The sequence below is a fragment of the Pongo pygmaeus genome, chromosome 5 (genome assembly GCF_028885625.2).
Source record: "Pongo pygmaeus isolate AG05252 chromosome 5, NHGRI_mPonPyg2-v2.0_pri, whole genome shotgun sequence".
NCBI lineage: Eukaryota > Metazoa > Chordata > Mammalia > Primates > Hominidae > Pongo > Pongo pygmaeus.
The window spans coordinates 2545229-2560628 of NC_072378.2; the positions used below are offsets into that span (position 1 = coordinate 2545229).

Genomic DNA, 15400 nt, shown 5'->3' on the forward strand with positions numbered 1-15400 from the left:
GGGAGGGGACCACCTCCCACAGGCTGTACCTTGTCCTTCATGCCTCTGGTCTTGATGATTTTGGCTGCCAGCTTCAGACCTGTGGCCGTCTCCTCACACTTGTGAACCTGGCCGAAACGCCCTCTGCCAAAAAAGAGGAAGCGGCGTAGCATGAGGCCCTGTGGTCAGCTGCCAAGTGGACAGTGCACAGTGGCCCCAGTATTTCTCCTGCTGAGTCTGGATGAGCAGCCCTATGAGGAGTTCTTTCGTAAACTTCTAGAGCAGTATTTGTCAAGGTGTGGTCTGTGGGTCACTTGCATCAGAATCACCTGGGAGCTGTTAAGAAATCGGGTTTTGGCCAGGTACAGTGGCTCACACCTGTAATCCCAGCACTTTGGGAGGCCAAGGCGGGAGGATCACGAGGTCAGGAGTTCAAGACCAGTCTGGCCAACATAGTGAAACCCCATCTCTGCTAAAAATACAAATACAAAAAATTAGCCAGATGTGGTGGCATGTGCCTGTAATCCCAGCTACTTGGGAGGCTGAGGCAGGAGAATGGCATGAACCCAGGGGGCGGAGGTTGCAGTGAGCCGAGATTGCACTATTGCACTCCAGCCTGGGCGACAGTGCAAGACTCCACCTCGAAAAAAAAGAAAAAGAAAAAAAAAAAGAATCCAGGATTCTGGGCCCCACCCCAGACCTCCTGAGGCAAGAATCCGGGGGTAGGCCCCAGAATCTACATTTCAGCACATTTCTTGGGTGATTCATATGCACCCTAACATTTGAGAACCACCTTTGCAGACAATGCAGGATCTTTCTGAATACATATGAACGTTATGAGCTGGGCTTTGTCAGCAGACGAACAAGAGAGCCCACCTTCAGATATATAAAATTATTTTTGGAAACTGCATATGTAACAGTACTGCATATACATCCATATAGTCAAGACTGCATATTGCCAAGTCACCTATGAGCTTGAATATAAACATAAGACAGCTTCTTACCTACGTAATCACATACAGATGTGCACATTTGTGAGCAGTTTTAAATCTAATTTGCTTAGTTTGATTTCTTATTTAGTAAAATAAGCTAGAACATGTGTCCCTGCTCTGCAGTGGTGGATGTCACAGTAGAGAGTGAGGAACAGCTTCCCTAGCAACACAGTGAACCCGAGGCAAGCCCTATGACAAGGCAGAGGACTTCGACGGACTTCAACAATGAAAGTCATGGCAACGCTGGGCAGATGCAGGGGCACTGGCGGCTGCTGCATCCCACTGTGGGGCTGCACACCCAGCACAGAGGCAGATGAATCTTGGAGAATGACACAGGATTACCGTAAACATAGCCACAGCGTGACTTCAATTCCAACCTCTGTTCCAGATGGAGTCTCTATGGGAACACATGGACGCAGCCCCAGCCACCTCTTAAGTGGTTGTTATGGAAATGGTTTTTTTTTCCCTTCACTAGCAATGGCCCCAGAACCTCCTGACCCAGCAGTGATGCCCATCACTGTCTGACTTCCCGGCTCTCTCAACCCTCTGGCTGTTTCCCCTGATTTACTCTGCAAGGGCCCTGAAGGTTGAGGCCAACTCCCAGGATTCATGCTGGTTCAACACCGTGATAACCTCATGCTCACTGAACATGGCAAGCAGGGATGATGGATACCCTCAAGGCCACAGGGCAGGAGACGAACTCCCAGGAAAATTCAGGGGCCTGCCCCTGTGGGCAGGTTTTTTGGGATCCAGTGATCCTTGGCATGTTGCAATATTTCTGCCAAAAGTAAAAGATAAGTTGCTACATCTTGAACCTCCTACCACTTAAAAGGAGGTGCAGCACTTGGTGATGTCTGCATTTTGAAGGCATCCACGCACATTTGATCATGCTCCTCTAACTTACTTGCTGAGTGAATTACGGCTGCCAGTTTTGGTGAAGCCCATCACGAGAGCCGACGGGCAGCTGGTCTAGACTGCAGTACCAAAGAGAAGATCCCATGGTGCCCCAACAGACAGAAAGGAAGTTTCAAAAGAGCAATTGACAAACCTTGACCAGAAAAACAGCACAAACCCTGGGAATTCTTTCAAAGCTTCTTCTGCAAATAACTATTCTCGGTTAGAGAAATAGTTACTGGCTTGCCACTGATGTCCCTGAAGGCCCAAATACCTCAGGCTTCCATGGAGCCAGTTCATGCTGTGGAATTCCTGTTTCTCCCTCAGCCCATCCCCGCAGTCTCATGGGGCATTCTATGAGATCAGCCACATCAGGAAGGGAAAGTCCAGGTGGTTCCATTCAGCACAGGGCAAAGAAATACGGAGTGGGAAGAGGAGGAAGGGACTTCACAAATATCAATGACTCCCTGAAGACCACTTGCAGACGCCTGAACTGCAGTAGCGATGCCTGCTTTCCTTGTGTTGGTGAGTACATTTTGTATGTATACGTGCAGATGTTCTGCTTTTCTCTTCCTATTTTACACAGACATGCCGATGGCAGCAAACGTTATAATTTAGACTTTGAGTTACAAGACATCATAGGGGGGTTGTGAAAGAAGTAAAAGAAGAAAGAACACCCTCTCCCCACCCCCAGCATGAAGCTGGTCCCTGATGGACATTAATTTTCCTTCTGGTTTTTTTCTTTTCTTTTCTTTTTTTTTTGAGACAGAGTCTCACTCTGTCACCAGGCTGGAGTGTAGGGGCCCGATCTCGGCTCACTGCAACCTCCAACTCCCTGGTTCAAGCGATTCTGCTGCCTCAGCCTCCCGAGTAGCTGGGATTATAGGCATGCGCCACCACGCCCAGCTAATTTTTGTATTTTTAATAGAGACAGGGTTTCACCATGTTGGCCAGGATGGTCTTGAACTCCTGACCTCAAGTGATCTGCCCGCCTCAGTTTCCCAAAGTGTTGTGATTACAGGCATAAGCCACCGCGCAAGGCCTTTAATCTTCCTTCTTTAGGGAGAATGTACATTTAAATGTCCCTAAAATAAGTTATTTGCTTAGCAAAGTAATCAGTTGAAATGGATAATAGTAATTAATATAGTAACAACATAAATGAAAAACCAGGAGCAATGACAGAAAGACCTAACACAGGCCATAAGAACTACATGCTGTTGACTCATTTCTATGTTCTGTCTCCTGCAGGCTGCACTATGGCTTTGGACAGCTGGTCAACCTTCTGATGACTCACAATGGGTTTTTCTTTCTTTTAGACATTACAACATGGGAAGTAAAGCAGATAATAAACGTGGAGTTTAGTCACCACATTAACCTTTCTGGCATCAGTGACAATTTTCAGAAATGGTTACAGTTTCTTAAAATGTTTGTTTCTAACGTTTCTAGTTCTCAGGTCAAGACAGGCAGACATTTACGAAGCCATTTGCACGCTCTCTTCTTTTGTTGAGAGAATGTTAACATTCAGCCTTACTCACCCTCCTAGGATTTCTGTCTTGCTCACAGTATAGAAGCTGTTGACCGCTCCTTGCTTGGCTGTCACAATACGATGATCAAATGGGGCCGGAGGAGCCGGGATGTCAACTAGAAGGTGAGAGAAACAGAAGGGCCATCTGTCAAGCAGTCTGACCTCGTTAAGGCGGCAAGCCTGGGCCTCATAGTAAAAATGTGCTCATTTAATAATAAAATACAAGGAGCCATCTGTTTGATTCCTAATGATCCAGGGATACAGATTTCCACTTGAGATTATGAGCTGTGACTCATAAAGGTGATCCTGACACCTCCGAGAAAGAGTGTCAGGGCGGCTCAATGGTTGTCCATACCATCTTCAGGATCACTTTCAGAAATGTCAAGATAGTTGAAAATTTCCAACCCAACACAGTCCAAACAGGTAATACTCCCAAGCCTGAGACCATTCAAATTCAAACATGAGAAATTGTTTGATTCATTTTTAAAATGCATTACTGATATAATCCATTATTTTAATTAAATCAGAGACAAAAGAGAAAAATGAAACATTTCTTCATGTTATTGAAAGGCTTGATATTATATATTACTTTCCAAAATGTCTTAGACTTTATTTAAGACACATTTAAGGCACAAAGATGAATTTTTCCTGGCTGGCTGGAAATAAAACACCCAATAAAACCAGGTAAGTGTGTATTCGACAGAGATCAAATTTCTCCCACTTTCTCCCCTTCCACCTTAAGTGTTTAAACGCTGGTCCGCATCAGCACCAGGTCTAACATACAGAATTACTCAGGGATATTCTTCCCAGTATTCTTTTACCTTTCCATGACTACTGCTGTTGAAATTGGCTTGCCATGAACCTGCTCATTCTTCGCTAATTCATTTACTAAGCAGCGACTGCATGCATACAATAAGAATACAAAGGGAGGTAAGTAAATAACAGCTTTGCTTTCGAAACACTCTACATTTATTTGACATATGTTTCTTGAGCATTTACCTTGTTCCAGACACTCTGCCAAGTGTTAATATTTTTAAAAATTCAGATAATATAAATCTCTGGGAATCTGATTTGATATGGACATCACTTCTCACAGCCTAAATATGCTGAAAACTGCAGTCACCAGAGAAGCATCTTGATAACATTCACTGTTTCAGATTAATAAAAAGAGGGAGTTAAATACACAAGCGGCATCGAAATGGCATTATATCTCCTGCAGGCTGTTAGACTAAATGAAATTTAGTCTGCAATGCTTGCTGGAAAAGGTTAAAAAGCCTTAAAAGGCCCATACAAAAGCCATTTCCTACCCATTGGGGTCAGGCCATCTTGCCCTCAGGAGGTCTTCATCCCAGCAGGCTCCTGGAGTCAGCCCTGGGAGCTCCTCAGCTTGCCTGGCTGCCTGTGTCTTCTGACACGTGTGTTCGTCCCCTGTGCCCACTACATCTACTCTGTGCTTTTTGCTGTCCTCATTGACGAGGCGCTCCTCTGTCACTCCACGCTTACTGCTGCCTGGGCACTCTGTCTGGCCGGCATTCCAGAAAATGGATCCTACTGCTGAACTTCCAGGGATTCGTGGGGGTAGAAATGGCCTTTATGCTGCTGACACACCTGGAAAGTAAAGTCTAGTTGCAGCTCTCAAAGTTTCAAGAGGAAAACATTCAGATGGTGAAAATTCTTAGAACGAAGGCTTTCTTAAAACAGTGTTTTGGTGACGAGGACATGAGCTCCGTGATAGAGGTGACCATTTCGGTGCTTGGAGAGGAAATGGAGCAGCATGCTCCCCATCGAGTCCATGGGTGTAGATAACCAGGGTCCCAGGGAATCTCACCACTGGCCAAATCGTGACCCCAAGTTATTCCACTGGCACTTAACAAAAGCCGTCATTTTATGAATACCTAACTAATTTAATCTTCATTTTTTCACTTCCTTTCCTTAGAGAAAAATTATTAAATTATAGCATGATAAAAGAAGCAATAATCTGTCTGAATCTTTTGAATCTTTTTTTTTTTTTTGAGACGGAGTCTCACCCTGTCACCCAGGCTGGAGTGCAGTGGCGCGATCTTGGCTCACTGCAAGCTCTGCCTCCCGGGTTCACGCCGTTCTCCTGCCTCAGCCTCCTGAGTAGCTGGGACTACAGGCACCCGCCACCACACCCGGCTATTTTTTTGTATTTTTTAATAGAGACGGGGTTTCACCGTGTTAGCCAGGATGGTCTCGATCTCCTGACCTCGTGATCCACCCGCCTCAGCCTCCCAAAGTGCTGGCATTACAGGCGTGAGCCACCGCACCGGCCAATCTCTCTGAATCTTAACGGCTGTGAGACTAAACCTTTATCAGTGGAAGAATTGACCTAATTTCCCTTTCTCAGCAGCTCTCGATCTTACTGAACACATCTGGCAGTGATGAAGTTTCTTTCTTAGCAATCATTAATATTTATGCCTAAGTCTTGGAAAATTAAATTTCTCCAAGATGAGGTTTCAGATACATTATTAAAAAATGAAGTAAGAATTATGTTTTAAACCCTAAAAAAGACCACACAAGTGGTTTGATACTTTTGGTTCCAAATAGATACTGTGATATGTGATTACTCATAACTTAGAGTAGTTCATTTCAATTGGCTATAATATTACCCGAATCTATAAGTGAAACTGTGTAGTTGAGAAAGAAAGTCATTCAATAATCTACATCTTACTTCATCCTCACAATATTTGGGAAAAACAGGCAATTTGTTATTTATGATGGAGTAGGTAAGCTTTTTCAGATTTAGGTTTTTAACTTACAGATAAATCCAGTCATTATTTAATTCTTGTCCTTAGGAAGGATATATTCTGTATTGCTAAAAATGAAAATGTTTTACTTGATCTTTAAAAAACACTGATTCCTGTGGGCACTATTAATCGTCATCTTTGTCTACCAGTTGGTAGAAAACATAGAAAATAATAAAATGCCTGAAAATATCACAGGCAAGAAGAAAAAATAATGGCAATAAAATGTGGCCATGAAAAATTCATATAAGCTGGAAAACCAAGTTATAAATCATTGCTTCAAAACTCTCTTCATTTATCCTTTTAATAAGGCCTTAAACTGCAATGGCACATAGATCTACAGAAAACATTGCTGTGGATATGCAATGTTGTAACCCTACCTTTCATGAAATTCGTCACCATTAGTTTGATACACGTATTGATTTTTATTTGGACATTGGTCCAGCTCTGTCTCATGTGCAGTTGCCAGTTCTCTTTTCTTCTCAGCTTCTCATCCACTAGTATCTTCCTTAGAATGAAACCCGTTTTTCTCTTCTTCAAACACTGGGTGTTCATTTTTATCCACAGTGGCTTGCTTTTCATTCCCAGCACTATCACTTTCCTGTGTATTCAGGCTCTCTGTGCATGAAATGTCTGTTCCATCTATATTCTCTCTTGGATCTTGGAGCAAAATCTTTTACTTTGTCTTGTCTTTTTGTGTGAAATATGGCAAAATTTCTATGAACTAGAGAGGCATTGGTCTTCTCAGCATTTTTCTTGTTGGGTTTATTAACCTTTTCTTTCTCAGAGGAGAGCTGATTCTTCTGGGTAGATCTCTCTAGAAGTCACCACAGGACACAAAATATTTTAATGGAAAATGCAGATGATCAGTATAATTTTGGCTTTCTATAATGGCATCTTTATCCAGGTTTGTTTTTTATCAGCAGATATAAGCTTTTAAAAGCAAAGCAGAAGGAAATATGACCAACTGGGTTCCAAAAGATTTTCTTGTTTGTAACTAGTAAGACTCAAAGACAAGCAAAAAAAAAAAAAAAAAAAAAAAAAAAAAAAAAAAAAAAAAGGTGGGGGGAGGGTATTTTTTTATAAACATCACTTCTTCCTACACACGGCTTTATAAATGTGCAACTTCCTCTGAATAACAACAGGACTTTTATAACAGAACTTTCTTTATCCGTAACTATCTAGTTTTCTAAAGATGTTACCTGTGAGGGCTGATGTCCTTTTGCTTTTGACGGGCATCCTTTCCGTCAGGTCGGCATTTGACCACACCTCCTTCACCTGTGGAGGCACAATTGAGTAACTGAAGTTAAATATTACATCTGGGCTTTTCTACCTCAGCACCCCTGACACTTGCGCTGGATGATTCCATGTGGTGGGGAATGTCACGAGCATTACAGGATAGCAGCATCGCTGGCCTCTATCCACCAGATGCCAGTAGCACCCTCCCTCCCAGTTGTGATGACCAAAAAGGTCTCCAGAGATCTATAAATGGGGAGCAAAATCACCCATCACCCCAGGCTGAAAACTACTATATTATACGATTCAAACATAGAAAAAAACCCCGTAAAAGTAATAGTAATGTAGAGGGCAGAACAGTCTGAATTAATGAAAGCCCATATAGACTATAGTATCTGAAATGAGCTCACTATTTTCAAAGAAATTCTGTAAAACTGTCATTATGGGAAAAAAGCCCATCTTCATGAATAGATGAAAGGATATTAATAATGTGTGCATCACCCTTGACCTCTGTTTAAGTTGTCTTGATATGGTTTACATATAAATCAAATAGAAATGAGAGGATACATGTGAATGGGCTCTGTAAACCAGAGAGTAGGAGATGAAAGTCAGCTTTATAAATGGAACCTTTACAGTGCTTAGAACAGATGGCCCTTTTCCTAAGTGGATAAACATTCTTCTCACAGTCCTGGAGTATCTGAATTAGTTGAGCAAACCGTTAGCTAATGTACCCCATATAAAAGGGAAACATTAGCCCAATCCACCCAAATTATCACAACTTCTAAAGTTTTGCATTATAAATTAATGACATTGTGTGGATGTCCAAAAAGAAGTATTTATTTCCCCTTTGAAACACGACATAATCTGCCTTCAGCTGATTTGCAAGCATGAAACACCATGTAAGTTCAGAGCACAGATATCAAGACAAATTGCAAATGTGCTTTTTTCTTTTTTTTTTGAGATGGAGTTTCGCTCTTGTTGCCCAGGCTGGAGTGCAATGGCGCAATCTCAGCTCACTGCAACCTCCACCTCCCGGGTTCAGGCGATTCTCCTGCCTCAGCCTCCTGAGTAGCTGGGACTACAGGCATGCGCCACCATGCCTGGCTAATATTTTGTATTTTCAGTAGAGACAGGGTTTTGCCACGTTTGCCAGACTGGTCTTGAACTCCTGACCTCAGGTGATCTGCCTGCCCTGGCCTCCCAAAGTGCTGGGATTACAGGTGTGAGCCAACACATCCGGCTGCTGCAAATGTGCTTTTACACAATGCAGGGGGCAGCTCCATGGATTCAGAGTATTTCCGTTTTTTAGATGGTGAACTTACAACATAAACGCATGTTTAGTGAATCTGTGGAAAGCCAAGACTGGAAGTGAGAGCTTCAGAGTTTCTCTTTAAGTGAAAGTCCAGAGACGGCACTTGCCTACTTTTCCTTCTGCAGGGAAAATGGTCTGCCGCCTCTTCAAGCAAAGCCGATTGCTCCCTCCTCTGCGCTTGCACAGAACTCAGCACATAGCCCCACCCCTGGTATCCCTTATAACACTTTAAGCCTTTTTTCCTGTCAATTTCCCACTAGATTGTGGACTTCTAGTGGGCAACAAGACTGGTTCATCTTTGACTCCCTGGTGATTACTTCAGAGACCAGTATGTAGTGATGATGATGATGATGATAGTGGTAGTGGTGATGATCGTGGTGGTGGTGATGGTGGTGGTGATGGTGATGGTGATGGTGGTGATGGTGCTGATGATGGTGGTAGTGGTGATGATGGTGGTGGTGGTTGTGGTGATGGTGATGATGATGGTGGTGGTTGTGGTGATGGTGGTGATGGTGGTGGTGGTGATGGTGGTGGCGGTGATGGTGATGGTGATGGTGGTGATGGTGGTGGTGATGGTAGTGGTGATGATGGTGGTGGTGGTGGTGGTGATGGTGGTGGTGGTGATGGTGGTGGTGATGGTAGTGGTGATGATGGTAGTGGTGATGATGGTGATGGTGGTGGTGGTGGTGGTGGTGGTGATGGTGGTGGTGATGGTGGTGGTGGTGGTGGTGATGGTGATGGTGGTGATGGTGGTGGTGGTGATGGTGATGGTGGTGATGGTGGTGGTGATGGTGATGGTGGTGATGGTGGTGATGGTGGTGGTGATGGTGATGGTGGTGATGGTGATGGTGATGGTGGTGATGGTGGTGGTGATGGTGATGGTGGTGATGGTGATGGTGATGGTGGTGATGGTGGTGGTGATGGTGGTGATGGTGGTGGTGATGGTGGTGGTGATGGTGATGGTGGTGATGGTGGTGATGGTGGTGGTGGTGATGGTGATGGTGGTGATGGTGGTGGTGATGGTGGTGGTGATGGTGATGGTGGTGGTGATGGTAATGGTGGTGATGGTGGTGGTGATGGTGGTGGTGATGGTGGTGGTGGTGATGATGGTGGTGATGGTGGTGGTGATGGTGGTGGTGGTGATGGTGGTGGTGATGGTGATGGTGGTGATGGTGGTGGTGATGGTGGTGGTGGTGGTGGTGATGGTGATGGTGGTGATGGTGATGGTGGTGGTGGTGATGGTGGTGGTGATGGTGGTGGTGGTGATGGTGGTGGTGATGGTGGTGGTGGTGATGGTGGTGGTGGTGGTGATGGTGGTTTTGGTGGTGGTGATGGTGGTGGTGGTGGTGATGGTGGTGATGGTGATGGTGGTGGTGATGGTGGTGGTGATGGTGATGGTGGTGGTGGTGATGGTGGTGGTGGTGGTGATGATGGTGGTGGTGGTGATGGTGGTTTTGGTGGTGGTGATGGTGGTGGTGGTGGTGATGGTGGTGATGGTGATGGTGGTGGTGATGGTGGTGGTGATGGTGATGGTGGTGGTGGTGATGGTGGTGGTGGTGGTGATGATGGTGGTGGTGGTGATGGTGGTTTTGGTGGTGGTGATGGTGGTGGTGGTGGTGATGGTGGTGATGGTGATGGTGGTGGTGATGGTGGTGGTGATGGTGGTGGTGGTGGTGGTGATGGTGGTGGTGGTGGTGATGATGGTGGTGGTGGTGATGGTGGTGATGGTGGTGATGGTGTTGGTTGTGGTGGTAGTCGTGGTGGTGGTGGTGATGATGGTGGTGGCCATAACGGTGGTGGTGGCAGTGGTGGTGGTGGTGGTGATGTGGTAGTGTTGTGGTGGTGGTGATGGTGGTGATTGTAGTGGTGGTGGCCATTGTAGTGGTGATGGTGACGGTCATGGTGATGATGGTGGTAGTGGTGATGGCTACCATGTATTGTGCACACACATTATGTACCACTCTTCTAAGCACTTTGTTTACCTGTTTGCTCCTACTAACAGCCCTTTAAGATAGATACTATTAGCCCCATCGTACAAATGAAGTTAGGTAATTTCCCAAGGTTATAAAGTTTAGAAATGGTAGAGCTAGGATTCAGACCCAGCTGTCTACTTCAGACACTGCACCTAACTACCACACTATACTGTCTTTCTGGGGAAAAAAAAGATAGAAAGACTATAGCCAAGTTACATGATTCATATTTATTGAGATCTACTACATAGTTGGCACCACAGGAGATAAGAAAAATGATTAAGAGAGAAGGTCATAAATCAAAAACAAATTAGCAGAGTGAAGAGATAAATATTTGTCAAAAGATTACAATTAACATGGAAGAGAAGCAAAAAAGAGAGAGAATTTAAGTCCAATTTTGAAAGCATATATCCAAATTAGTAGAATAAGACAGTTTAACAAATTGTGTTTAAGATGTTTTATAACTGTCTTTCAGTTCTTCCCTTTTGAAATGAAAACTTCTGGTATATCAATAGACATTGTGCTTCTGGGTTTATTCTGTGTGGCATGAACGCAATGATATAAGTATATGTGGATTTAGTAATGAAAACTGGTATGTATCAGTCAATTTCTGCCCATCAAAGTATACAAAATTGAGCAGCTGGCTGTAAGACTCCGTGGAGCACTGACAGATCCACGTTTGCCTCTGAGGCCATCTGAGTATCAGGTGGAAAAGTCCACATGCTGAACCAATAATCTTTGGGTTCACAGTCGGACTTAACCAACAGGAGAAGCTGTCAGTATTGAGGAATATACGAAACCAGCTTCCAAGACAGGCTGCTTTTTTCTTTAGTAATTATATATCACATATGTTTTTCCATTTAAATAATGTAAGAAGGCCTTTATTCATTGCCAAAGGCTGTTATATTTTCATTTCCCTATGTAATACTGACATCTAGAGGAACTTTGAACTGAAGAGTTTCCAACAAACAGAAGTTGTATTTCTCCTGTTCTTTCCAGGACGGAAGCTGTATTTCTCCTTTCCTTTCCAGGACTGCAACCAAAAATATGAAATGTTTTTACTTTGTATTTCTAAGTTATGCCTAGACGTTGCTAAAATAGAAAGCTCAAGTTTGTAGATACATCTTGTTTGTTGTCCAAAAATGAAACATGTCTTCTACCGATTAAAGAGCATAGGACCGTGCTCTTAAGCATGAAGTTTCTGACCCAATCCTGACCATCCCCAGTTAATGGGATGAAAATCATGTCAGTGACTATGTTCCTCTGCTGAATTCACATCAATGGCTGGGATGAACCTAAGGACCTCTTTCATGCAAATTCACTTAAAAAAATTTCTGTATTTGCATATGGATTCCTTTGGAACTATTTACCAATTCCTTTTATTATAATTTATCAGTGGATATAGAATGACACAGGGAAGAAAGGCTATGTGGTCCAGATGCTCAAGTATTCAAAACACAGCTCAGTTCTCTCCACTCTGTCTGGCTTCCTAGACTGGTCTCGTAAGTGGGGCATACGTACCCAGGGAGTGTCCATAGTATTCCTTTGGAGGGTATCAAAGACATGCTAGAACTCACTTCAATTTATTCCATTTCTTATGGATTGAATGTATCCCCCCCGCCCCCGATGATATACACACACGAATTCATACATTAAAATCCTAACCCTCATGGTGATGCTATTAAAAGGTAGGGCCTTCAGAGGTGACTAGGTCATGATTGGAGAGTCCTCATGAATGGGATTAGTGCCCTTATAAGAACCAAAATGAAAGTTTGCTCACTTTTTATGGGGAGAAGCCCACTACACACTAGTAACGGGGCCCTCGCCAGGCCCTGGATCTGCCAGCAGCCTGATTTGGGACTTCTCAGCCCCCAGAACTGTGAGAAATAAATGTTTGTTGTTTAAACCACCCAGTCCAGAAAAATTTGCTATAGCAGCCAAGCTAAGACACCATTCTTTTAACATTTATATTTTACATATGTTTTTAAAAATATATTGATACAATTGGACACATATAAAAGTATCTCTGACATATTAAATGTTATTTATAAAAATAAAAGTGCAGCCAGGCGCGGTGGCTCGCGCCTGTAATCTCAACACTTTGGGAGGCCGAGGTGGGCAGATCATGTGGTCAGGAGTTTGAGACCAGCCCGGCCAACATAGTGAAACCCCATCTCTACTAAAAATACAAAAATTAGCTGGGCCTGGTGGTGCACACCTGTAGTCCCAGCTCTCAGGAGGCTGAGGCAGGAGAATTGCTTGAACCCTGGAGGCAGAGGTTGCCGTGAGTCAAGATTACGCCACTGCACTCCAGCCTTGGCAACAGAGAGAGACTCCGTCTCAAAAATAAAATAAAATAAAATAATAAAATAAAGTGCATGTAGTGGTTATCAATGTATATAATTTATAAATAAATACATTGGGGTGTGCTTTAAAATCTTTTACTGATGGCAGTGCAAAATCAAAATAATTTGGAGACAATTGTAGATAACAACATGCTTCACACTCTGATTTTCTGAAGTGTGTTTTGGAGAAGGATCATTCTAATTAGTCGGTTTGAGTGCAAGAACATAATTGGAACTATCAGCTCAATTCTTGCAAACTCTTTTTCTCCTTCTGCAAAGTACTGCTTTTAAGAGTTCAGTATTCATCGTTTGCATGCCAGTTTTGATTATTTAAGCAATTTTAAGTCCGCACTTTATCCTCTTTTCTGCGTTAACCATTACATTTACTGCCATAGGATCCAGATTTGAACAGGAGGGTGGCATTGGTCCACAGGCATGTGCCGGCTACCTGGGCATGAGTGCACTCTCGCCCTACGCTACAGACCTGTCCCAGTACTACATCAAAACCCTACTTTTCCTGAGAATGGTGGAATAGCTGAAAGGGAAATTCATTCAATTGAACAACATTGTCTAATCCTTCTTTCATTCCCATTCCATAAAAATCATTTTAAAAATCAATCGTAAAACAGATTTGACCTTAAAAGAACATAAATGCTAAGATAAGGGCTGCCTCCTCTGGACCTCAACAATACCACCAGCATTTTCTGTGTTACTGCAGCGTTCTCAATGTGTCTGTCTGCCCGCTGGCATACGGAACCTTCTCTTCTTTGTTTCCCCAGCACCGAACAGAGGGTAAGGTTCTAAAGTGCTTGGTGAAGCAATGTGTGATGAAGAAAACAGTGCTTTCTGGAATGGCACTTTCACTGTGAGGACACTCTGTCATCAGGGTGCAACCCTGAAAAGCCAGGCTGCCCTGGGGGCCATCTCAGATGCATCCCTGTTACAGTGGCTCATATCTACCGCCCTGAATTTACATAGTTGATGGCCAGCAATATCAACGGCCATGCATTTTGGGATTACAGTTGCTACAGAAAATTGTGTTCATAACATAATATATAGAGAATTCCTGGTTCTTTTTAAAACTGTTGCAGACAGGCCAGATAGAAGAATGGAGGAGAGCAAATATTTGTAATAATTTGTAGCTGTGATCCACAGCCTGGACTCTGATGGTGGCAGGTAGATGTTAGAGGTTGGCCACCCTGTCCTTCAGCTCTGTCCTCTACTGCCAGGCTGAAGCATTGGTCTTTTCAAACCTCCTCGGCTCTGAACATATCACCCACATGGCCTTTCTACAACAAGGGGGTTATCAGGATAAGAAAACTTGGAAGTGTATTTAAATTCTAAAAGTTCAGTGTCAAAAAGGAATAGCCTAATGGAATAAATCTGACCAGTCCTGGGCTCCACACAGTCTTTTCTTGCTAGCAGAGGATGCTAGGTCATGTGTACCCTGAATAACAGCTTTTCATATTACTGTTTATGGAGATGCCAAGACGAACAATTTTTGGCCATCTTAACCTAAGTTCTAGAAATATCTAAACAAAATTATAACAATTTATAATGACTTTATTAAACTTTGATTAGATTCCTAATGGGGGAGAGAACAATAAATAAATCCTACAAGAATACAAAGAGATGAATTTTCAGAAGAAATACAAAAACATTTTCTTACCTGAGCATAGAAGATACTTCTAGAGATCGTTTGTAAAGTAAATCTATTTCCCTTCAACCTCAGCACACACTCAAACTCTCCATGCATGAAGCAAGAAAACCCTGATATCCTGGGTCATAAAAGGAATTCTCACAAAGCACAGCCTGTTTCATGGTGTGTGGGGACTGGCATGGCTCAAGGCAGGACAGAATCTGACTGACCAAATCCAGAAAGGGAAAGCGTTCACCTATTCTCAGAACTCAGTAAGTGGATCCTCCCCAGGCTGCTGATGACATCAGGTGGAGTCAGTCACCTGAGAAAATAACCCCGCCAGGAAAATCAAAGCCTTTCGATGCACCCACAATTACGTGCACAGTGCTCCATTCGGAAGCCAAGTAAATGGACCCTCCAAGTACATAGACCAAGAAAGGGCCTGAAGTTAAAGGTGTGGATTTAGGAAAGCCTAACTGGATCATCCATCAAATGAAGATGCACGGATATTTTTACTTTATTTTATTATAATATACATCGAGCTGTATCATAAGAGAAAGCATGCTACCACTTTTCTTTTTTTTTTTTTTTTGATATGCAGTCTGTCTCTGTTGCCCAGGCTGGAGTGCAGTGGCACAATCTCGGCTCCCTGCAACCTCCATCTCCCAAGTTCAAGCAATTTTCTGCCTCAGCCTCCCCAGTAGCTGGGATTACAGGTGCCCACCACCACACCTGGCTAATTT

At 43.5% G+C, this 15400-nt stretch overlaps 1 protein-coding gene across 2 annotated transcripts in view; it reads right to left on the reverse strand.

Annotated features, from left to right (window-relative positions):
* The window catches only part of MYLK4 (myosin light chain kinase family member 4), a 108121-nt gene that overhangs the window by 21851 nt on the left and 70870 nt on the right, over positions 1 to 15400 (reverse strand). For both annotated transcript variants that reach the window (XM_054491536.2, XM_054491537.2), the window contains exons 3-5: positions 7358 to 7433; positions 3401 to 3506; positions 30 to 123 (exon numbers count right to left, since the gene is read on the reverse strand). In XM_054491536.2, the coding sequence (XP_054347511.1) occupies positions 30 to 123; positions 3401 to 3506; positions 7358 to 7433 (276 nt within the window). The remainder of the gene's footprint in view (positions 1 to 29; positions 124 to 3400; positions 3507 to 7357; positions 7434 to 15400) is intronic.